Raw genomic sequence first — 22,926 nt, forward strand, 5'->3', positions numbered from 1 at the left:
AGATCCAGCTCAGACCTCGGTTGAGAGTTGAAAGCCTCTTCCAACAACGCGAACCAGCGTCTTTTCGGCACAGTGGGAATTAGGAATTTTCCATAGCTTAAGTGCTCCTTTGCTGTTCATCTTCGGACGGCACAGGGCAAGTTCCCCTCGAGCCCTGGGGCAGCTAAGATCCACCTACCCTCCCGCCCGGCCGTCCCACGCTGGCTCCTGATAGGCTACCGAGGCTGTCCGCCTTGACAGGGGGCTGTGCGCAGGCGCAGAGAGGCAGCGGGACAGGGCTGAGGGTTGGCTACGCGGAGCTACCGGATCGGTCCGAGATGGTGAGTGTCTGCCGGGAGCTTGTGGCAGGCGGCCGGGAGGTGGCCGAGCACGACTTCCCAACACCCTGAGCCTGGCCTTCCATCCTCCGGGGGCGGCTCCTAGCTCTGGACTGGGTATCCGCGGGGCTGGGCGGGGCCGGGGCCGAGTTGTCTGGAGGTCGGAACTGGGGCGGCGCGGGCCTCCAGACTAGACCGAGGGGACACCGGATCCCGCTGTCCCTAGACCGGAAGCAGTTGCTTGGGCCTCGGCGAAGGATTGACGGAGATGGGGAGGCAGGCCCGCAGGCCTCTGCCTCCTAGCATCCTGGGCCTTGTTGCGAGATAACAACAATAATGATTACACTTCCGGGAAGCTTAATTCGTGTCAGGCACTGCTAAGCGCTTTACCTACCCTGCCCTTCCTCCTCACCATAGCTGTGTGAAGTAGGTACGACCATTATCTCCCCTTTACATACTTGGAGTCTAAAGCCTGGTGAAGCTAAGTGCCTTGCCCCAGGAAATGGCGGAGGTGTATTTGAACCCTAGAAGCTCGACTGCTGCCTTTCTGTCCCTGTGGTTCTTGCGAGACGCTGGGACGTGGTGCATGAGTCAGAAACCAGCGGGAGCCACCCTTGGGGTTCCTGCCTTCCTGGCTAGAACTGTGGGCTCTTTACGCCTTTACAGGTTTGTTTTCTTGTGTGTTTAATCCTCCTAACTTGTAAAAAACTTGAAAAGACCTTTTAAATGTTAAGTCATGTGAATGGTTTTCGGAAATCTTATTTAAGAATTTAAAGTCTATAAGAAAAATTGAAAAGGAATAAGAAACAGTGCCGTGACCTGGAGGTGACGACTTATAATTAGGCATATTACTCCTATTAGTCATTTTCTCTTCAGTTTTTGCTTTATATAGTTTAGCTGCATACTTTGCTTTATATAGTTTAGCTGTATACTTTGCTTTATATAGCTAGTTTATAGTATAGATGAAGTAACTTCATCTTGCACATCAATTTTTGAACTAAAAAAATTTTTTAACAAATAAATCTTACAGTAAAAAAAAGTAATAATAATAATCTGAAAGGATCTAAGTGAGAAATAAATCTCCCACCCAACCCTGACACCCAGCCTCAGTCTCCTTCAGAAACATTGTTAGTTTCTTTTATTAATATATCTATACAAGCATGTATATATGCCCCCTCTTTTTCTTACACAAATGGTAGCTTCCTGCAACCTGTACCATGCTGTTGTGTGTTGATATTCGTAAAAGCAAAACATATGTAGATGCACAGTTTAACAAATTGAGGCAGTACCAAAGTATGTAAATGTAGCAAGTGTAGGTAGTCCCTATCTCACTTCCCTCTGGTAATGACTGTTGACAGTGAGTGTGTTTCCTTCCAGGTTTGTTTAGTGCATAAGCACATTTATATATAGCCTGTTTATTACATGAAACTGGAACATATGTATTTATACATATTAAGTTTACTTTAGGCTAATATGTATAGATAATCTCATTCCGCAACCTACTGTTCACTAAAAGATATCAAATATTTTTCCATGTCGATAAATTCAAATCTACTTCATTCTTTTAAAGGACTGTATTCATTCTATTGCAGTATATACATTTAGATAGTTTACAGTTTTTCAATCCAGGCAATGCTGCAGTATTATTTTTGTCTTTTTTTTTTTTGCACTTATGTTAGTGTTATGTAGTAGTGGTACTCCTGGCATGCATATTTCAACATTGTGGTAGAAACTGACAAATTGCCCCTTAGGATGGTGAGGTGATATAAAAATCATCCATAATTAGCATCCAGTTTTACTCCATCACACAAGTATTTTCATCTTTGTACGTTCTCCTTCCTCTTTGTTCACATATGCTTATTTTTCAAGATGTACCTACTAGTTTTTTGTTTCTGTTTGTTTTAATGTCCAAAGACATATAACTTTGTTGCTGCATCATCTTTGTAATGAATCATTTTTAGTAACTACATAATAGTCAATGAAATATTTTTACCATCATTTGCCAAATCATTCCCCTGGTTTACATTTGGGTTGCTTCTAGTTCATTAACAGAGATAACACTGTGATGAATGTCTCTGAATGCATAGAGTTTGTTTTCTTTGTCTTTTTTTTTTAATTTATTAGTTTATTTCCTTAGGAGAAATTCTCAGGAAAAGAATTTCTGAGGCAAGGGGACCAGCACTTAAGGTTCTCGCAATAGTATTGTCCTGTAGCTTTCCCAAAAGGTCGTATTGCCTTCATACCAGTTTTGCCATAATACTGCCAGCATTCAAAAACATAATCATTCTGTGTGATATTTTGGAATTACTCCTTTGTTCTATTTGATGCAAATGTTTTTCCCTCCTTTTAATTCATTTTTGTTTTATAGCAATTAAAAATTTCATGCTTATTAGTCAAATTGGTCACAGTTCCTTTGTGAATCGTTTGCTTCAGATGGTTATCCCTCCTATGCCAAACCAATGAATAATCTTGGAGTTTTACTGCTGCTTGTTTTTGTTGTTGTTTGTTTGTTTTGTGTGTGTGTGTGTGTGTGTGTTTTGTCTGTCAGCAACATGCAGCTGGGAACTAGAGAACCCTTCTCTGATGCAGACACCCATGTTAATAGTAATAAAGAGTCCGGGTTCTGAGGATACCAGTTGGGCTGTCTCTAGGAGCAGGACAGGAATTTGGGGATGTGAGCCGACCCAGAATATCCACTCAGATATTTCTGGTACCAGTTGGCTAGCACTGCAGGGATGACAAACTTTAAAGACAAAGGTGGCATGACTTGGATGCCTAACTAGGACTCCTTTCCCATCTGCAGATGTCTCTGTTGCTGCTTGTGTCTTTTTGGCATCATTTGTTTTCTTTCTTGGCTCCTCAGGGCTGAACTTGAAGTTTGTTTTAAGCATTTTCTCCTGAAAGCAGGTGTGCGGTGCCTCCTCTAGACCTCATGACCCCCACTCACCCAGGCCTAGCCCCACGCTACTGGTTGGGGTCAGATTGGAGAAGCTATTTTCTAGTCTTCCAGGAAAAATTTTTTATTAAATTTGACTACATAAAAATTTTGAACTTCTGATTATTGAAAAAAATCATAAGGTTACATTTGAAAAGTGGAAGAAGTGTAATTTATATGATGGACAAAAGTCTAATATTTCTAACATAAGTTTTTGAAAATCAGTAAGATATATGGAAAAATCAAGACTCAAAAAAGGAGAGATGCAAGCAAATTCCACTTTAACTTCACTGATAAGTTTTTTGTTTTTTATTTTTCTGACGAACCTCACTGATAATTCTTAAACATTAAAGAAAAGTTGGCTTTCTATTACTTGGGTTTTGCCTGTCAGATTAGCAAAGAATCAAAAACCTTGGCATTACTGGTTCTCTTTATTCCTTTGAACTTGCCAGACTCCTTCCCAGTTCACTGCCTTTGCTTTCATCCCATTGTGTGGAGTGCTTTTCTTTCTCATCATTTAGTTAAAGATTACATCTTCAGGTGTTCCTGACCACACTTGTCAAGTAGCATCCTCCTGTCCCCCCCCCCGCCCCCCCACCCCCACCCCATCCCTGTACCCTGCAAGAATCTTGGTCATTTGTTTTTGAAGTTCTCTTCCACCAAAATGTGAACTCCCTGAGGACTGGGACCTCATCATTTGTGGTCAGTGGTATATGCAGCTCTTCTCTTTTTTTTTAAATTTATTTATTTATTTGGGGCTGCATTTTGGGCTTTTCTCTAGTTGCAGTGAGTGGGGGCTACTCTCTGTTGCAGTGTGAGGGCTTCTCATTGCGGTGGCTTCTCTTGTTGCAGAGCACGGGCACTAGGCACGTGGGCTTCAGTAGTTGTGGCACTCGCGCTCAGTAATGTTGCTTATGGGCTCTAGAGTGCAGGCTCGGTAGTTGTGACACACGGGCTTAGTTGCTGCACGGCATGTGGGATCTTCCCAGACCAGGGATCAAACCCGTGTCCCCTGCCTTGGCAGGCGGATTCTTAACCACTGCACCACCAGGGAAGTCCCTCAGCTCTTCTCTTGACCTGCTGTGTGTTTTTGGGCAAAAACTCTTCTCCTTTCTGAACCTTGGTTTTTCTCATTGTAAAATGGAGATCATACTAACCATGGAAGGTTCAGATGAGACGTGTCTGAAAACATTCATCCTAATATCCGACCTGTAGCAGATTCTGAGTATATGTGTATGTCCTCCTTTTCTTGGTAAGTGTGTTTACTTTTTAAGCAGTCAGATCTCAGTAGTTGGTTCTCATTAAATTTAGGATCAACTAAACCTTAGCTCCTTTTCACCCTGGGTACTGTACTTAAAAAGGTTGGTTTTTGTAAAACATGGTTGTAGAAATGGTTTTTATTTGTTCCTTAAGTACCTATTGAGCCTATGCTGTACCAGGTACTGGGATTACAAAGTCTAGGTTCCTGCTCCCAGGGTGCCTTGGGTCTGGAGGAGGAGACAGATGCAAAACAGGCAGTTACACTCCATTGTGATAAGTGCAATGGAGTCAGCGTGCGTGGGTACCTAGAAGAGGGGCAGGTGTCAAAGAAGGCCTCCCATAGGAGGCTCATGAGCTGAGTCCAAAGAGTTGGGAGTTAGTTACATCAAGTGGTTGAGTGAGGGAGAGAAGGTTGCTGCTTTCAGAAGGAGCAGCACATGCCAGGCCCCGGGCTCAGGCAGGCTGTGCTTGCCCCCTGCAGTCCATTCTCCACACAGCAGCCAGGGCCATCCTTTTGAAAGAGATCTTGTCACTGCTCACCTCAAAACCTGCTAGTGGCTCCTCACACCCTCCCCATTAAAAACCAAAGTCATTACTCTGGTCTATGAGGCCCCCTGAAATCTAGTCTGATCCTGGCTCCCTCCCTCATCTGGCTGCCTGCCACTCACTGCCCTCAGCCACACTGGCTCCTTTGCTTTTTTTTCTGGAACACTCTCCCTAGAAATCTGCATGCTTAGCTCCCTCGTTTCCTTTCAGATCTCTACTCAACTATCACCTTAGTGAGGCCTTCTCTGACCACCTTGTTTAAAATTGCCGTCATCCTCTGCATTCCAGATCCCCCATCCCTACTGTATTTGACATTTGTATTTTATTTGTTTTTTTTTAATGTCTGATTCCCTCCCCCCACCCACCAATGTCAGCTTCATGAGAGCAGGGATTTTTGTCATATTTTGTTCAATACAGCATCCCTAGGCCTAAAACAACATCTGGCATATAGAAGTTTCCCATATAGTTATTGAATGAATAGCAGTGTTATGAAATTTCATCTTTTTCATTTCAGCCTCACTTTCCAATCTCCAGGGGTAATTTGGACTTCGATTCTGGCATCTTTGGTTTTAGTTTGCCCTGTCCCCAGTTTTTTTTTTTGTTTTTTTTTTTGTGGTACGCAGGCCTCTCGCTGTTGTGGCCTCTCCCGTTGCGGAGCACAGGCTCTGGACGCGCAGGCTCAGCGGCCGTGGTTCATGCGCCTAGCCGCTCCGCGGCATGTGGGATCTTCCCAGACCGGGGCACAAACCCGTGTCCCCTGCATCGGCAGGCGGACTCTCAACCACTGCACCACCAGGGAAGCCCTGCCCCCTCCCCAGTTTGATTGCAGATTGTTTGAGCTGTCCTAAATTGCCATCCTACTTATTCCTATATATTCTTATTCTCATAATGTTGAGAATGTCAGAGCCCTGTTCCCAAATCAGAGCTGTCTGATCGCTTGGATACACAGAGAGATGGGTTAAAAAAAAGTTTTTAAATAGAAACAATGGGGACTTCCCTGGTGGTCCAGTGGTTAAAAATCCGCCTACCAATGCAGGGGATGCGGGTTCAATCCCTGGTCGGGGAACTAAGATCCCACATGCCGCGGGGCAACTAAGCCCGTGTGCCACAGCTACTGTGTTCACGTGCCTCCAGGAGAGAGGCTGCATGCTGCAAACTACAGAGCTCACACACCCTGCAGCCCACGAGCCACAACTGGAGAGAAGCCCAAGCACCGCCACGAAAAATCCTGTGTGCCACAACTGAGACCCAATGCAGCCAAATAAATAAACAAATAAATAGATATATATGTGGAATTATTATATAAAAAATAGAAACAATATAATAAAGAGGCTGTTTAAAAAAAAGAGAAAGAAACGAAAACCTAATCTATACTTCTCTGCTCTCAGTGTGACTTTTTATTTTTTTCCATAATCCTAGCCCTCTTCTTGTTTTCATATGTATGCAATCTCACAGCACTTTCTCTTTGTGGTGGTATAAATATTCTGATCCCCATTGTTAATGTATGTATTATATTCCTGTGAACGGACATTCCAAAATTTCCTTGGCCTTTTCCCTAATTACTGGGCATTTTGAGCTCCTCCTGCTTTTTTGTTATTGCAGATGTCACTGCAGCAAACATCTTGCTGTGTTCTTTTAGTTCTTTTGGATTATTTCCTTAGGATGAATTTCCAGGAGGGTTACCAGGTCAGATTGAGTACTGTATAGTTTTGACCACTATCATACTTTACCGCTCCTCTCCAGAATAGTGTGTGGTAGGAGCTCACTGAAAGTCTGCTGAATGAATTATGATCCCATACATGTATAACCCACGGTATTATACTCTCACATCCACATAGCTAGCCCTGTCCTTTTACCAAGGCTCCAGATTATAGAGGCATTAGGCTCTCTGCCATTTTGTAGAAGGAACTTGTTTGCCCTTCCCTCTGGCATTTGAGAGTATTCACATGTCATTGGGGAGTGGGTGGCAGAGACTGGATTGTGAGGCTTGTGCCTACTAGAAAAACAATCTTTGTGCCATCTCCGTCCACTGTTTAGAAGCTCCTCCCCCTGGGCCAACTCATTAGCCCATGAGGGTGGGGGACCACTCTCTTGGTGAACAGAGCCTCTGTTTCCAACATAGTCTGACTCTCGGCCTGTGAGGAGCTTCTGACTAGATTCTGGATGGGTACAGAAGGGATCTCCTGAGAACAAACACTTCGGGCCAGTCTCCGTCCACAGGAAGAGTTAGACCTAGTTCAGTTTAACAGCTATTTGTTGAACCCCTACTCTGCAGACCATTATAGAGACTCCAAGTAAAGCAGCACCTAATGCATCCCCAGAGAGGTACAGTCAAGGCTTCATGGAGGAGGTGATATCTTAGATGATCTAGAAGAGTTTGCTGGATTTCAGCAGAGAAGAGGCCTTGTTCGGGTAAAAAGATGTGGAGACTGGGAGGTATGGACATGTAGGTGGAGAGTGGATGGAAGGGTAAAAGAGATGGGAATAATAATAGAGAAGGGCTTGCAAGGTGAGGGCCCAAAGTCTGTCCACCCTGTTTACAAATTCCATGTGCCAGAGTATCCCACCCAGACTAGCACCCGGAGATGCAGGATTAATGAGCCCCTTCCTCAGCATTTGCTATGGCTGTGTGCCACGTGTCACCCTATCTCAGGTGCCAGCTTATTAGGTCACTGAGTCTATCCTCATGGGATCATTTTGCTTCCTTTGGAGTGTTTTTAGTTGTGCTCTTTGGGCCACAAATGATGATGTGTCTCCTTCCTGTTAGACACCCCTGTTTGGGTTTTTTTTAATCATTGGAGTCCTCTGGTTTGTCCCCCATCTGTACCAAATATGTGAGTCATGGTTGTGTCTGTACTCCTGGGAATGGTATTTGAATTCTGCTCCCTAATAGCTGAGGGGCAAAGGGCCCCTGGTGGGCAAAGGGCCAGGAGCACAGCCCCACCCCATACTGGGAAGATGATGGTTTAGATGCTGGTGGTGGCCTAGAGACCATTCCAAATAGGCCTGGGGAGCTTTCAGGAAGTGCCACGTGCCTGGGTGTTACTTATTTGTTGTTGGAATGTGTGATGCGTCTGCCAGGGCTGTGAGGGAGTTGATCCAGCCTTCCTGACCCCTCCTAACCTTGGTCTTATTCTCTCTGGCAGGCAGAGGTGGAGGAGACACTGAAGCGACTTCAGAGCCAGAAGGGCGTGCAGGGAATCATCGTGGTGAACACAGAAGGTACACCCTCCTTCCGGCCATGACCTGAGTGCAGGCAGGCCCCCAGAAAATAGCCCAACACAGCGTAACACTTGCTTTTTACTAAACCTCTCATTACCTGATCTATTTCTCACCCCCTTTTTTTTTTAAACACCTCTAGTGTCCAAGCACTATTACTAGAATTCTAAATTTAAAAAAAGGAAAAATTCACTCTATCCCACTGCCCTGACACATCATACTTTTCAGTATGCCATACTTTTTCAGCCCTTGTCCAGGTGCATTTTCTCTTGGTCATAATTATAGTTGTTACTCTTTTGCATATGTTTTACTCATGAGTTTTTGTTTGTTTGGTTTTTTGGGTTTTTTTTGCTCCGTGGTTTATATAAACAAAATTTTTAACTGCCAGTACAATGTTTATTGACCATCCTACATTTATGCTGTTTCTACTTTTTTTTGCTAGATAATACTCTTGTCAACTTCTTTGGGCCTATAGTTTTCCCTCCTCTTCTGGGACATTATTTCAACAACTAGAAGAGTACAGATGCTAATTTTCTCATACTGCAGTAGACGTGGTGAAGAAGGGAACTAACATTATCACACAACTATTCTGTGCCAGGCCATGGGCTGGTGCTTCACAAAACGTATTTTTTCACTTATCCCTTGAAGCAGCTCTGTTGTCTCCATTTTGCAGTGGAGAAGAGTGAGTCTAGAAATTTAATTGATTCACCTACCATTATAGAGCCAAGATTTCATCCCAAGTCTGTCTGAACACACTTGTGCTCTTTCTCCCACACTGTGCTGTGAAGGACCAGAGGGTGGCTGCTGGACTATGTCCCAGGCCATGTCCAGGGTCACCCAGCTGGGCTCCCCCGATTCTCAAATCTGGTGCATTCAGTCAGCTCTGCTTTGTTTGAGCTCCTTGAGAGCCTCTGTGTGTATGCATTGTCATTCTGGGCCTTGTTTTGGAAAGGCAGAATTCTCAACAGTGCCTACTTAAATAGAGCAGAATGAAAGTCACCAAGGGTGACAAATTGAAGGTGGCATGTCCTCAGAATGTTGTTTTCCAAGTCGTCAGATCCTGGACAGCCCAGAGCCAGGCAGAGTGTGCTCCCCAGCTTTGTCAGACTCTAATTAAACCACGAGGTCATTGCGTTCAAAGGAGGCAGCAGGTTGGGGAGCCCAGAGGACACTGGGAGGCAGGTCGGATCCACCACTGATCAACTGGGTGGCCTGAGGCTTCCCCTTCCTCTTCAGAACTTAGCTGCCTTAAATGGAGTGGTTGGTCCTTGCTACAGGGAGCTTCTTGTTCCAAGACCCAAAAGACTGTATGTCACTCAGAAAAAGACTCTCTTCTGGGACTGGACATTTTTGACCCCAGATGGGGAGGGAACAGCCCTAGGGGCCGACTCCCCAGCTGGGACCCCTAAGCTTCCAGTAGTATTCCAAACCACAAGCCTTCATTCTTGCCTTAAAACTGCCCCAAAAGTTGAGCTTTTTCATTTGGAAAATATAGCTCCAACTGCTTACCACCTTTTGGATACTAATGATGAGGACTTATTTTTTGTATACTAATGTGGCAGTATGGCACAGTGGCTAAGAGTATGGAATGCGGAACCAGACTGCCTGGGTTTGAATCCTGACCCTACTTACTTATCAACTGTATGATCTTAACAAGTCACATAACCTCTCTGTTCCAGTTTCCTCATCTGTAAAATGTGGACAGTCATACTACTTTCTTCTAAGGGAAGCATTTAGAACGGTGCCTGATGTATAGTAAATGCCATATGAATGTTAAAAATTATTGTGTGTGTGTGTTTGTTTATTTATTTATTGGCCATGCCGCGTGGCATGTGGGATCTTAGTTCCCCAACCAGGGATCGAACCCATGTCCCCTGCAATGGAAGCACAGAGCCTTAACCACAGGACTGCCAGGGAAGTCCCTGTGTTTATTTTTAATTTATGTTCCATTCACGGAGCTCCCACTTCAGTCTCTCATTTACATTTCACACAGTGACCCTGCAAAGCAGGGATGTTTGCCCGTTTTTCAGATGAGAAACTGGAAGCTGAGAGCGGTGAGGTAACCTGCTTGAGATCACCCAGCCATAGATGGAGGTGGTCAGAACTCACTGCTCTGTGGGGCCCTTAAGCCCTCTGAAGACTTCCGTTAGAGGTGATCAGTTAAGGATGATTGTATTAGGGACCTTTATTACCCCTCTCAGGCTTTCCTACCCCCATGATTCAGCTCAGCTGCCTCTTCCTGCAGGATGCCTTCCCTGACCATCCCAGCCCAGAGGGATTGCTTCCCGCCCCTAAAATCATGACATGCTCTTGTCCCAATCACTTAGCAACCACCTGCCACTGCCTGTTGACGTCTCAGCCTTGGCCAAATCTAAATGGTGTTTCATAATAAAAGTGTGAGTTTAAGCAGACTTAACCAAGAATGTAAGGAACAGGGCTTCCCTGGTGGTGCAGTGGTTAAGAATCCACCTGCCAATGCAGGGGACACGGGTTCGAGCCCTGGTCCAGGAAGATCCCACATGCCGTGGAGCGACTAAGCCCATGCATCACAACTACTGAGCCCACGAGCCACAACTACTGAAGCCCACGTGCCGCAACTACTGAAGCCCACGTGCCGCAACTACTGAAGCCCGCACGCCTAGAGCCCGTGCCCCACAAGAGAAGCCACCGCAATGAGAAGCCTGCGCACCGCAACGAAGAGTAGCCCCCGCTCACCGCAGCTAGAGAAAGCCCGCGTGCAGCAGTGAAGACCCAGCGCAGCCAAAAATAAAATAAATAAATAAATTTATTTTTAAAAAAGAAAGAAGAATGTAAGGAACATTCTATTTGTACCTCTCCAGACCCCCTGCCATCTTCTGCTGCTACCCACACAGGGCAAAATAAAAGACTCAAATATGTAAACTCTCTGAGGGCAGGGATTTATCTCTTGTGTTCACTACTGTGTCCCCAGCACCTGCAACAATGCTGACACAAAGTTTGTGCTTAATAAACATCTGTTAAATTTTGTTAATGTTTTTTAATTGTTGATTGATAGAGGTGGGTTTGGTGAGAGGACCTGGCTATACAACCTGACAGATCTGAGCCCCAGATTAGAAATCATGCCTTCGAGGTGACCAGCCACTTCTGTGGGCTGCACAGTGCCCGTTTGTGAGGGCAAAGGCCTAGAATAGGCAGCCTAGTCATTAGGCTGTCTGTGAGGTGTTCCCCAGCTCTGGCATCCTGTGAATCTGGAATTATCTCGTCCTTGTTTGAAATTATCCCCAGTTTTGGTCCCTGCCCTCCATCCCCACCCTGCCAGCTCCATGTTTTCTTTTGTTTTTAAAGTGAGCCAACAAGAAGTTAGTTTCTTTTCTCCTTTACACAGTGTCTCACTTGGCAGAAATGTGATCACATTCATGACAGTATTGGGGGGTTTTGGGGTATTTGTTTATTTTAAATATTTATTTATTTGACTGCACTGGGTCTTCGTTGCGCCGTGCTTGATCTTTGTTGCCACGTGTGGGATCTTTAGTTGCGGCGTGCAAACTCGTAGTTGCTGCATGTGGGATCTAGTTCCCTGACCAGAGATCAAACCCCAGCCCCCTGCATTGGGAGCACGGAGTCTTAGCCACTGGACCACTAGGGAGGTCCCATGACAGTATTTGAACTACTAGAAGTACACCTGTGTCTACTCATTTATCAACAGCCATAAATGCTTAATGCAGTCTCTCTAAAGACACTGGTGAGCACAGCAGACCTGGTTCTGGCCCCCAGGGAGCTTAAAGGCTGCTGGGGGGGCAAACATAATGATCACTTCCATAAAGGCATGATACCAAACTCGAGTTAACTGCTCTGAAGGACAATTGCGTGGTGCCGGGACTGTAGAATGAGGGCACTGACCACATCTGGGGGTGGATGGAGACATGAGGGACAGTGGGAGTCAGGAGAGAATAGGGGAGGGAAAGAAAGTTCGAGGCAGAGGGACGTGAGAGAAGGTGGCCTTGTGGTATGTAAAAGAGAAGGTCAAGAAGTTTGATACCCAAACTTTGCCAGGCCTCGAGACTGGCCCCTCAAGTTTCCTGGGGGATGGGATTTACTGTGTGGGTGATGTTGATAATAAATCAACACTTATTACATGCATACTGTTGCTAAATATTCTCAAATGAATTAACCCATATTTAATCCTCACAGCAGCACTTTGAAGCACAGATGAGGAAATGGAGGCTCAGAGAGGTTCACTTGTGTAAGGCCACAGCCACAAAGGGGCAGAGCCGGGGTATAAGCCCAGGTCATCAGATTTCAGAGTTCCTGCTCAGTCCTCTCCTCAGCTGCTTATACTGCCAACCTCAGGAGGGTTCCACTATTGAATGAGGCCTCGTGGGGCTCTGGTGGGTACATTGTTGCCATCCAGGACCCAACAGCGGCCCTGGTGACCTGGTCATCTTGTCCCTTAAAGACAAGTGATCACTACAACCTGTTCTCATAACTCCACTTGGCTGAAACCAGCTTCTGTGACTCAGCTGCTTCTCCTGCTACCATGCCCTCTTCTGCCCACTCTCATGTTCCTCTACCCTAGTAAGACAAGGTTGGATCAGTTTCTTGCCACTCATGGGTAGGCCTGAGGGTGACTGTCTTTGGCTGATCCCTCAGCTGGTCTGCTATGGGCCAGATAGCAGGGTCCTGGACCCCAAATCCAGCCACTTACGTGTGGGGAGCCACTTGGGCCACATTTGTCACAAGGGCCTGTCAGCTGTGGGCACTCAGGGCCTCATTGATGGAGCCTTCTGCTGACATGTTACAGTGATTCATAGGCACCTTATGACCCAATCGTGGCCTGAGGTGGCTCAAGCTGAGCCCTCTTCCTCACCTCCATGACAATAGGCACTGTCCAGTGAGGGAGGTCCATTTAAAGTTCATCACAAGGAAGCAGCCCTCAAAACAGAAAGGGCTTGATGCAGGACGTTGTTCACTGCACAGTAATTAAGTAAAAACTCCAGCCTTAGTACCCAGCAACAGGGGAATGATTAACCCCGTGGAATAGCCACTTGTGGACTCATTGAAAGCAGTAGCAATGCTGTTTACAAGGGTGTTTGCAGACAGAGAAACAGGCTTTAAATTGGGGGCACAGTCATGTGTATAGACAGTGTGTTTATAACTGGGCTGGGCTTCCCTGGTGGCACTGTGGTTAAGAATCCGCCTCCCAATGCAGGGGACACGGGTTCGAGCCCTGGTCCGGGAAGATCCCACATGCCATGGACCATCTAAGCCCGTGCGCCACTACTGAGCCTGCGCGCTAGAATCCACGAGCCACAACTACTGAAGCCCATGTGCCTAGAGCCCGTGCTCTGCAACAAGAGAAGCCACCTCAATGAGAAGCCCACGCACCGCAATGAAGAGTAGCCCCCGCTCGCTGCAACTATAGAAAGCCCACGCGCAGCAACGAAGACCCAATGCAGCCAAAAATAAAAATAAATTAAAAATAAATAAATAAAAAAAATAATAATAATAACCATCACACCACTGATGGTTCTATCTTGACACGGGCTGACCTTTCTTCTTCTATCTACTTTTTAGTATTTACAGATTTGTAGGAAGTATTCTCCTTGTTTCTGTTAGAAGTGTTATGAATGATAGTCTCTCCTTCTTTTGCTGGAAACGAGCCAGTATGATGTGGCCCTGTGAAAGGAGCCTGGCAGTCGAGCCAACAGGCCTGCATTTGAATCCTGACCCCACTGCTTCTCTTTACCTGCTGTGTGACCACAGGCAGGCCACCTCACCACTCAGAGTTTCTGTTGCCTCATTGGCAAGTAAAGATGGTGACGCCACCCTTAGAGTAGTTCTGGGGACTGGTGTTGACATACTTCAAGTGCTCAACACTTGCCTGTCAAGCTTTCAGTAAATAGTGGGCCTTGACTGTTAACTGCCAGTCTAGACTAGAATTATGGGTGTGGGGCTAAGAGCTGGGCAGAAAGGGACCCCAATGTTCTGCTCAGTCTCTGTCTTCTCTCCCCTCAGGCATTCCCATCAAGAGCACCATGGACAATCCCACCACCACACAGTACGCCAACCTCATGCACAACTTCATCTTGAAGGCCCGGAGCACCGTGCGTGAAATTGACCCCCAGAATGACCTCACCTTCCTTCGAATTCGCTCCAAGAAAAATGAAATTATGGTTGCACCAGGTAAGGGGTCTTCCACATCCCCACTTAGGAGCAGACCCTCACAGTGCATGCTCTGTAGCTATCAGGACAGCTTAGCACATGGGTGTCTCCATAGGTTCCACAGAAAGGCCTGAAGAGCAGAAGGTACAGATTTGATTGCCTTACCACCTGGCCTGTCTCCAGCTGGCGCCCCCAACAAGTACCCGTTCACAGTGACTCTAGGCCAGACCCCATCCTGGGTTCTAGGCCACAGCGGGGAATTATGTTCTCATGGGGGAGAGAGACATATAAGCATCACAGTGTAATCCTCACCTTGATGTGGGGGAATTCAAGGAGCACTTGGGAACATAGAGGAGGGTGTGATTAGGGCTGCTTGTGGCTGCTTGTGGCGGTCAGCAAAGGCTTCCCAGAGGAGGGAGCACTTGAGCTAAGTCTTGAGGGCACAGGTGAAGAGTAAGCAAGCAGGGTGGGGCTTGGGGGTGCCGGGGGTGGGAAAGCTACGCTTGAAGAAAAAGGAATTCAGTGCTTCTAAACCAAAGTGAGGCAAAAACACCATGTGCTATTTTATCCTTGAAAAAATGTTAATTTGCCCACTTCCAAACGATAGTCCTATTTCTCTGGACCCCATGCAGACAGCCCTTCCTCCAGCACTGGAAGAGATTGCTGATTTTGTTTCACATGAAGTGCTTGGCTTGCACTTGGGGACTGTGTGGTGCAAACAATACCTGTCTTAGGTGTTAGGATCATTCTCAGGATGATGAGATGCTTACCGTGGGAGGAACCCATAAGGACTAGGACCACAGGAGGGGACAGCAGGGCCACCTGCCCTGCCCTGCCTCACCTCACTCACATGCACAGCCTGGAGTGGTAGATCCTCCAGGACTGTTTTTGCAGTTACTTCTCCCCCTCCATCTCCATTTTGGCTGAGCCCGGTGGTTGAGTGTGCCTGAGCTAAATGTGCACGTGGTGATGGAGGCGGCAGCAGTGCAGCTTGTCTAGGGCACCAGGATATGTGTAGGAAGGAGTGTGAGGTGATATGTTTCGTCCAGTTTAGAAGGGGCCTCAAACGCCAAACTCAGCTGCATGGACTTGACCCTGTGAGCAGAGGTTTTTTAAGGCAGGAGGTGATAGGATTGTGATTGGGGGTCTAGATGAAAGAGGGCAGTGGGGAGGCTGGGACATTGACTGCCCCTGGGCTTTGCAACACAGGTGCCGAGGAGGCTGGCTGCAGAATTCTGAGGTATTTGATGGTGGTCAACCACTCCTTGCAGCAGAGCAATATTGGTTCTGTTCCCAGGCCTGTTCGGGTCCAGTTGAGCTGCTTGGAAGGATGTGAAGGAGAGACCCATAGAGCCAGTCACAGGGGCCCACAGTCTCCTGGGGACACTCCCTGGAGGGGTGGGGACAGAGCAGGTCAGTCACAAATAAGAACCTAGGATAACTTCAGAGTCATTTATTCCAAAAACATACATACACTGTTTATCAATTTAATCACTGTCTAATGCATCTCCGACCAATGATGAGGTCTCTGATTCTGTCAGCAAAAATAGACTGCAGCAGGCACAGCATCTGTTTTCCCGGCTTCACCTCTTACGAGCATGACCTGTAGCAAATCACAGAACACCTCCGAACCTCTGTTTCCACATCTGTAAAGTGTCTAGTAGGGGCCATTACTGCTCTGGTATTCTGAGATGCCTCATCTGGTTGAGTATGTTGGCACGAGTTTGGGCAGAAAGACTTGGAATCAGATTTGAACTCGCATCCCTCCCAAGACTTCATGCCGTGTGATTACAGACAAACCTCCACTCCCCTAGAAATTAGGCTACCAACCCTCCAAATCAGAGCAGACCTTGTGCCCCACCTGGAAGCTCACAGTGTGAAGCAAGGACAAATTATGTGGCCTCCAAGTGGACAGGCTCTCGGTGGACAGCATCTCTTGGCTTAAAGCTTCCAGGAGTGTCTGCTCTGGAACAGCTGAGTTAACACAGTGTAATCAAGTTTTAACACACTGCTTCCCACAGAGCACTGGGAGTGCTATTACTGAATGTAGAGCTTGATTATTCGGAAGAAAAGACACTGGTATTGCTAATAGTATCTGTTTTTATCAGTTTTATCGGTGGCTTGTTAATTATTTCTATTTTTATTAGTGATTTTTCACTTATGCAGATTGCTTAGCCATGAAACTTAAGTCTTATAATATCTGTTCCTTCCCAGATGTCCATTGTCATGGGAAGAAGCAAGCTTCAGGCTTGAATCTGAACAGACCCAAAGCAGACATGGCCAAGGTCCTGCCATTTTTCACATGTTCAGCAGGGGGGCAGACCAGAGGCATTCAGCATCTGAGTCAAACCCAGCTACCCCACCTGGCGTGTTTACCTTGGCTTGGGCAAGTCATTTAACTCTCTGAGCCTTAGTGTTCTCATTAGTAAAAATGAGAAAACACTGGGCCCTGCCTCATAGAGTGATTCAAGGATTCATTGAGGTGCTGTATGAGAAGTGATTGACCCAGAGCCAGCACGTGGAAGCCTTCGTGAATGTTTGCAGTTTGATTATTAAGTGGGCAAAGCTGAAACACCCCGCTTCTCCCACTTCCTCTTTTATAAAGTAAGAGGCAGTCAGGCTCACCCCAGAGGACTTGGACTTGCTATGATTTCATGATGGACATTCCTTCTGACTGGCTGGATCCCCAGAGCTGAAATTCAGGTAGCTTTGGACCCCTTTGACCTGGTGCCTTTGAAATTTTCTACTCCAGGAGGCTCTGGAAGGCTAGCAACTGAACTTATGACAGAACTGACATTAACCCAAGACTAGCGGGCTTGAGGTTAGAATTCTATCTTTGATACTAATTAGCTGGGTAACCTTAAACTAGTGGTTCTTCGTGCAGCATCAGCATCACCTGGGAACTTGTTAAAAATGCAAATTATCTGGCTCCACCCCAGACCCACTGAGTCCAAAGCCCTGGGGGTGGGACCAGCAGTGTTGTTTTAAACAGCCTTCCAAGTGATTCCGACACCCCGTAGTTTGAGAACAATTGCTGTAGGAAACGTTGAACCTGAGTTTCCCTACCCCCAAAAACGTGATAATCCTACCTCCCTGTTGGTACTGGGAAGATTAGAAATGAGGATGCGGGGACTTCCCTGGTGGTCCACTGGTTAAGAATCCGCCTTCCAATTCAGGGGACGCGGGTTCAAACCCTGGTCAGGGAACTAAGATCCCACATGCCGCAGGGCAGCTAAGCCCACGCACCACAACTACTGAGTCCACATGCCTCAACAAGAGAAAAACGCGTATGCCACAACTAGAGAGAAGCCCACACGCCACAAGGAAAGATCCTGCACGCCTCAACAAAGATCCCTCATGCCACAACTAAGACCTGACGCAGCCAAATAAAAAAAAAAGAAAGAAAGAAATGAGGATGCGCTGCTGAGCACCACTGCCGGGTAGGGTGAGGGCCCCGCTTCGTGGCAGCCACATGTGCAGAAGCCCCCATAGGAAATTTGCAAGTTTATCTTCTGTTTCCCCAGCAATTGGAAGCAGCCTGAGAATTGATGCTTTTTATCCCTCTCTGCCCCACCACCACTTTACAGTTGGTGTTTTAATGATTTATTGGCTTTGTGGTGTGTTTTTCTCCCATTTTACATTTAGTGATTTGTTTTTTCATTTTTCCTCTTTTGCAGATAAAGACTATTTCCTGATTGTGATTCAGAATCCAACTGAATAAGCCGCTCTCTTGGCTCCCTGCGTCATTCCTTAATTTAATGCCCCTCAAGAATAATAGCATTAATCATGTCAACTGACTGGCATATGGAAGTCACCTTAGAGCCCTCTCAGACCAATCCGGCTGCAGCTCCACCTACCCCACCAAAGTCATCTCTCTTCTGGCCAGTCGCACCTGATTTTCCAGGAGGAAAATCCCATCCAGGTTTATGGAGCAAGAGATTGTGAGAAGCCCACACACCCTGTTTCCTTCTGACTTTGAGTTCACTTTGTTGCCCTTGGAAAAGGCTGTTTTTCTTTAACTAAAAATAACCAAACCGCTTTCCCTGCTGTGTGTCTTTAAACACTAGGTTGAAAAGGCCTCCCTTCCTGTGTAATCACGTGGTCTGAAGGCTGAGCCCGGTGCCCCCATGGTGGATTGTGCTCCATACTGCACCTGTGGCCACACTTTCTGTGCTGGACCTGTTTTATATCTGGTGTCCTGGTTTCTGGGCCTCTTGTCCCTAGCCACCCCTTTTATCATTTCTCACCCCCACCAATGTTTTGAAAGCTTTTTTCCGACTACACTTAACTGGGGAAAGGAAAGGAAAGGAATGAAATTTGTTGAGTACCAGGTGTGGCTTATATCATCCACATAGTTCCCTACAGACGGAGTGGTAAAGCCATCTTAAAGATGAGGAAGTTGGGTTCTCAAGAATGACTTGCCTGAGGTCTCACAGCCAGGAGCACAGGTGTCTGACTCCAAAAGCTCTGCTCTTTGCACACTACCTTCCCCAGAAATCCCAGATGGTCTGGTTCACCCGAGTGAGCTCATCCTGGATAAGCATCCACCTTCGCTTAGACTCGAGTCCTGGGGTGCAGTGGGGATGAGGGGCTGCACCGGCCACGCAGGCTGTAGGCCACTCGTCATCCAAACTGCTTGGGCCCTACCCTAGACCAATTAAATCATAATCCCTGAGAGTAAGCTCTGGACATCATCAGTTTGTAAAAGCTCCCTGGACATACAGCGAGGGTTGAGAACCAGTGGCATAGCCCTTCATGCCCTGGTTAAGAGTACAGGAGGCTATAGCAATAATATCATTCAGAGATAAGAACTTCTGAAAGATAAAAAATGTGAAGGGAATAAATGCAACAGAAGAGTTGCAAGATAAAGTTGAGAAAATCTCCCAAAAGGTGGGGGAAAAAATGGAAGAGAAAAGTTTAGAAGATTAAAGGGTCAGTCCAGGATATTCAACATCTGATTAACAGGAGTTCCAGAAAGAGAAAGTGGGGTAGAAAATTATCAACAAGAGACTATAAGAATATTTTCTAGAAGTAAGGACATAAGTTTCCGCATTGAAAGATCTGAGTGTCTAGAGCAGTTAATTTTAAAAAGACCCATGCCAGGCCTCATCATCATGAAATCTCAGAACACTATGGATAGATACGATCCAGAGAGAAAAAACAGGGTACCAAAGGATTAGAAATCACAACAGCACTGGACATCCCAACAGCATCATTAGAAACTAGATGAGAATTCCCTCAAAATTCTGATTAAAAATAATTTACAACCTAGAGTTCCATACCCAGCCAAACTATTAGCCAAGTGTAAGAATAAGGTAAATATTTTCGGACAATAGAAGGTCATGTGTATTTATCTGCCATGCACTGTTTCTCAGGAAGCTACTGAAGAATGTACATCAGAATAAGGGAGTGAAGGAAAGAGTGTAAAGCAGAGTATCCAGGCAATTTGAGGCTCCAACACGAGAGAAAGTCAAAAGGGTTATGTCAGGATGGTGGTGAAGGGTGCTGGGTAGTAAACCTAGAAAGAAATGCTGAATGGGGTAGGAGGTTGTTTCCAAGAAGAAAACAAAACTGATAGGTCATCTCAGGTTTTTGAACACATTCAGAGGAGATTTTGAGCTTGAGTTTTCAGAGAAGTTTGAGAAGCCTAAACATTCTTTGTTCAGGAGGCCTGAAAGGAAAGTCAAGGGCAGGAGGTGGGGATTTGGGAGTCACTGTCATGTTGGAGGCACTAATGGGTGTGAACGTGGACATGACCAGGATGACATGAGAGGGCTGAGGAAAGCTGAGGGCCAAGGCAGGGTGAGAACGCTGAGGAGCAGCTGGAGGCTGGAAAGGCCAAGGGGAGGCAACCTCACCAGGTGACCGGCCAGCTCTAAGGGCCAGCATCTGGGGAGGGCCGGGGCTAAGGACACAGCAGGAGGGGAAGGGGGTGGCAACCCTGGCCCTGTCATTCAGGGAGGTGGGGTGAGAACTGAGCACTCCTTTGGCTAGAGAGAGAGAAGGGGACCAAGGGAGTGAGGCCCAGAGGAAGGAAAGGCCAGGTCCAAGGTCCCATGTGGGAAGTGAGGTTGGTGGTCATGGCCTACACTTCCCAGTGAATCCAGAAAGACTTCAAGGAGTAAGGGTGGGGCAGTCCCAGACAGAGGCTTGGGGACCCCTGGGTGGGTTTCAGATCCTCCAATCTCTGGAGAATTCCATTTAGAGTTCTGCAAACAGGAACAACCAACCCTTACTCAAAGATGATGACCCTGACTCAGACCTCATTCCTCCTGGGTCCTCCCAACATGAGGCCCATTTTACAAGTGAGTTCACTGCCTTAAATAAGATGCCACAGCCCCATGGTACCAAAGTTGGTCCATCTGATTCCAGGCCCTGTTTCCCCAGGACTCTTTTCCCTCCTGGTCACTCACTGATCCTTGACCTCAGATGTAGGCTCTGTTACTGTCTCCATTTTGCAGATGAAGAAACTGAGGCTCCAGAGGGAAAGAATTTGCTCAAAGTTATGCAGTAAGTGGTAAAGGCACTTCAGACCCAGATCTGTCTGCTGTTGTGTAAAGGAGCAAACAGATGCTCAGAGAAGGAACCTGCCATGGTCACACAGTAATTGGCCAACCCGGCCAGGGGTTGCTCCACCTTCATGTGACAGGCCAGCCAAGGACAGCTCTCTGCCTTTCCTTAGGCCCATGAGTCCCAGTCAGAAGCCACAGAACAGCACAGATCAGACACTGCCCTGAGCTGACACTGTTCCCCAACAATCCTGAACAGTCCTCTTAGAGCCCCTTAGCGCCCAGTAGCAGTGATCAAGCCAGACCCAGTCTGTGCACATGGAGCAGGCGGGAGACCCACACTCAGGTAGGCAGTGACTCAGAGAGATGACACAGTGGGTACTCAGAGGAGAGGTCCTCACCCAACAAGTATTTACTGAGCACCTGCCATGTGCTACATTCTGTCTAGGTGCTGGGATAGCACAGGAACCAAATATATAGGAAATGCTGCCCTTAAGGGGCTTGCATGTTAGTGGGAAAGAGAAATAAAACAAAATACATTTTAAAAACTATATAGCATGTTAAATTTAAGCCCACAAGGAGATACCATTACATGACCACCATAATGGCTAAAATTTTAAAAACTGGCAATACCAAATATCAACAAGAAAGCAGAGCAACTGGAACTCCCATATATTGTTGACAGGAATCTAAAATGGAACATTAGTTTCAGGTGTACAACATAATGATTCAATATTTGTATATTGTGAAGTGATCACCACAATAAGTCTAGTTAACATCTGTCACCATACATAGTTACAAAATTTTTTTTGTCATGAGAACTTTAAGGTGTACTCTTTTAGGAACTTTCAAATATAGACTACAGTATTATTAACCATAGTCACCATGCTGTACATTATATGCCCATGACTTTTATATGTTTATTTTATAACTGGAAGTTTGTATCTTTGGGCACTCATTTCACCATGCCGTACCCCCAACCCCGCCTCCAATCTGTTCTGTTTTCTGTCTCTATGAGCTTGTTTTTTTTGTTCTATTTGCTTGGTTTGTTGTGTGTGGGTTTGTTGTGGTGGTGGTGGTTTTTCTTTTTTTTTTTTTTTTGCCGTACTGCATGACTTGCAGGATCTTAGTTCCCCCACCAAGGATTGAACCCGGGCCGTTGGCAGTGAGAGCGGGGAGTCCTAACCACTGGCTGCCAGGGAATTCCCTTATTTGCTTGTTTTTTAGATACCACACATAAGTGAGATTATGGTCCATCCATGTTGTCTCAAATGACAAGATTTCCTTCCTTTTTATGTCTGAATAATAATATTCCATTGTATATATATGCTACATTTTCTTCATCTGTTCCTCTATTGATGGACACTTAGGTTGTATCCATATCTTGGCTATTGTAAATAATGCTACAATGAACATAAGGGGGTACATATATCTTTTCAAGATGGTGATTTCATTTCCTTTGGATAAAGGAAATATGTTATCCAAAGTATACTCAGAAGTGGAATTGCTGGATCATATGATAGTTCTATTTTTAGTTTTTTGAGGAGCCTCCATGCTGTTTTCCATAGTTGTTGGGACCAATTTACATTCCCACCAATAGTGCACAAGGGTTCCCTTTTCTCCACATCCTCACCAACACTTATTTCTTGTCTTGAGAACAGCCATTCTAACAGGTGTGAGGTGCTATCTCATTGTGTTTTCAATTTGCATTTCCCTGATGATTAGTGATATGGAGCACCCTTCATGTACCTGTGTCTTTTTTGGAAAAAATGTCTACTCAGATCCTCTGCCCGTTTTTTTAATTGGATTGGTTTTTGCTATTGAGTCATATAAGTTATTTATATATTTTGGATATTAACCCCTTATCAGTTACAGGATTTGCAAAAATTTTCTATTTGGTGGGTTGTCTTTTCATTTTGTTGATGCACAGAAGCTTTTAAGTTTGATGTAGTCCCAGTTGTTTATTTTTGCTTCTGTTGCCTTTGCGTTTGGTGTCAAT

The 22,926-nt window shown here is 46.0% G+C and overlaps 2 protein-coding genes across 4 annotated transcripts in view; one reads left to right on the forward strand and one right to left on the reverse strand.

Moving 5' to 3' along the window:
- The first annotated feature begins 206 nt into the window (after nt 1-206).
- Nucleotides 207-18,456, forward strand: DYNLRB1 (dynein light chain roadblock-type 1). Its single transcript, XM_033841363.2, has 4 exons — nt 207-320; nt 8,205-8,280; nt 14,272-14,439; nt 18,096-18,456. The coding sequence occupies exons 1-4, from the start codon at nt 318-320 to the stop codon at nt 18,137-18,139; spliced, it is 291 nt and encodes a 96-aa protein (XP_033697254.1). The 5' UTR covers nt 207-317; the 3' UTR covers nt 18,140-18,456.
- Nucleotides 15,857-22,926, reverse strand: part of PIGU (phosphatidylinositol glycan anchor biosynthesis class U) — a 127,076-nt gene continuing 120,006 nt past the window's right edge. For all 3 annotated transcript variants that reach the window (XM_033841361.2, XM_033841358.2, XM_033841355.2), the window contains one exon: nt 15,857-16,021. In XM_033841361.2, the coding sequence (XP_033697252.1) occupies nt 16,002-16,021 (20 nt within the window). In that variant the 3' untranslated portion in view covers nt 15,857-16,001. The remainder of the gene's footprint in view (nt 16,022-22,926) is intronic.

This window comes from Tursiops truncatus, chromosome 15 (genome assembly GCF_011762595.2).
Source record: "Tursiops truncatus isolate mTurTru1 chromosome 15, mTurTru1.mat.Y, whole genome shotgun sequence".
Taxonomy (NCBI): domain Eukaryota; kingdom Metazoa; phylum Chordata; class Mammalia; order Artiodactyla; family Delphinidae; genus Tursiops; species Tursiops truncatus.

What these genes read in the sequence shown, in the direction of transcription:
- DYNLRB1 (XM_033841363.2), top strand. An exon ending in CATCGTGGTGAACACAGAAG is followed by an intron (nt 8,281 to 14,271) that starts GTACACCCTCCT and finishes CTCTCCCCTCAG; the next exon opens with GCATTCCCATCAAGAGCACC. An exon ending in TGAAATTATGGTTGCACCAG is followed by an intron (nt 14,440 to 18,095) that starts GTAAGGGGTCTT and finishes CCTCTTTTGCAG; the next exon opens with ATAAAGACTATTTCCTGATT.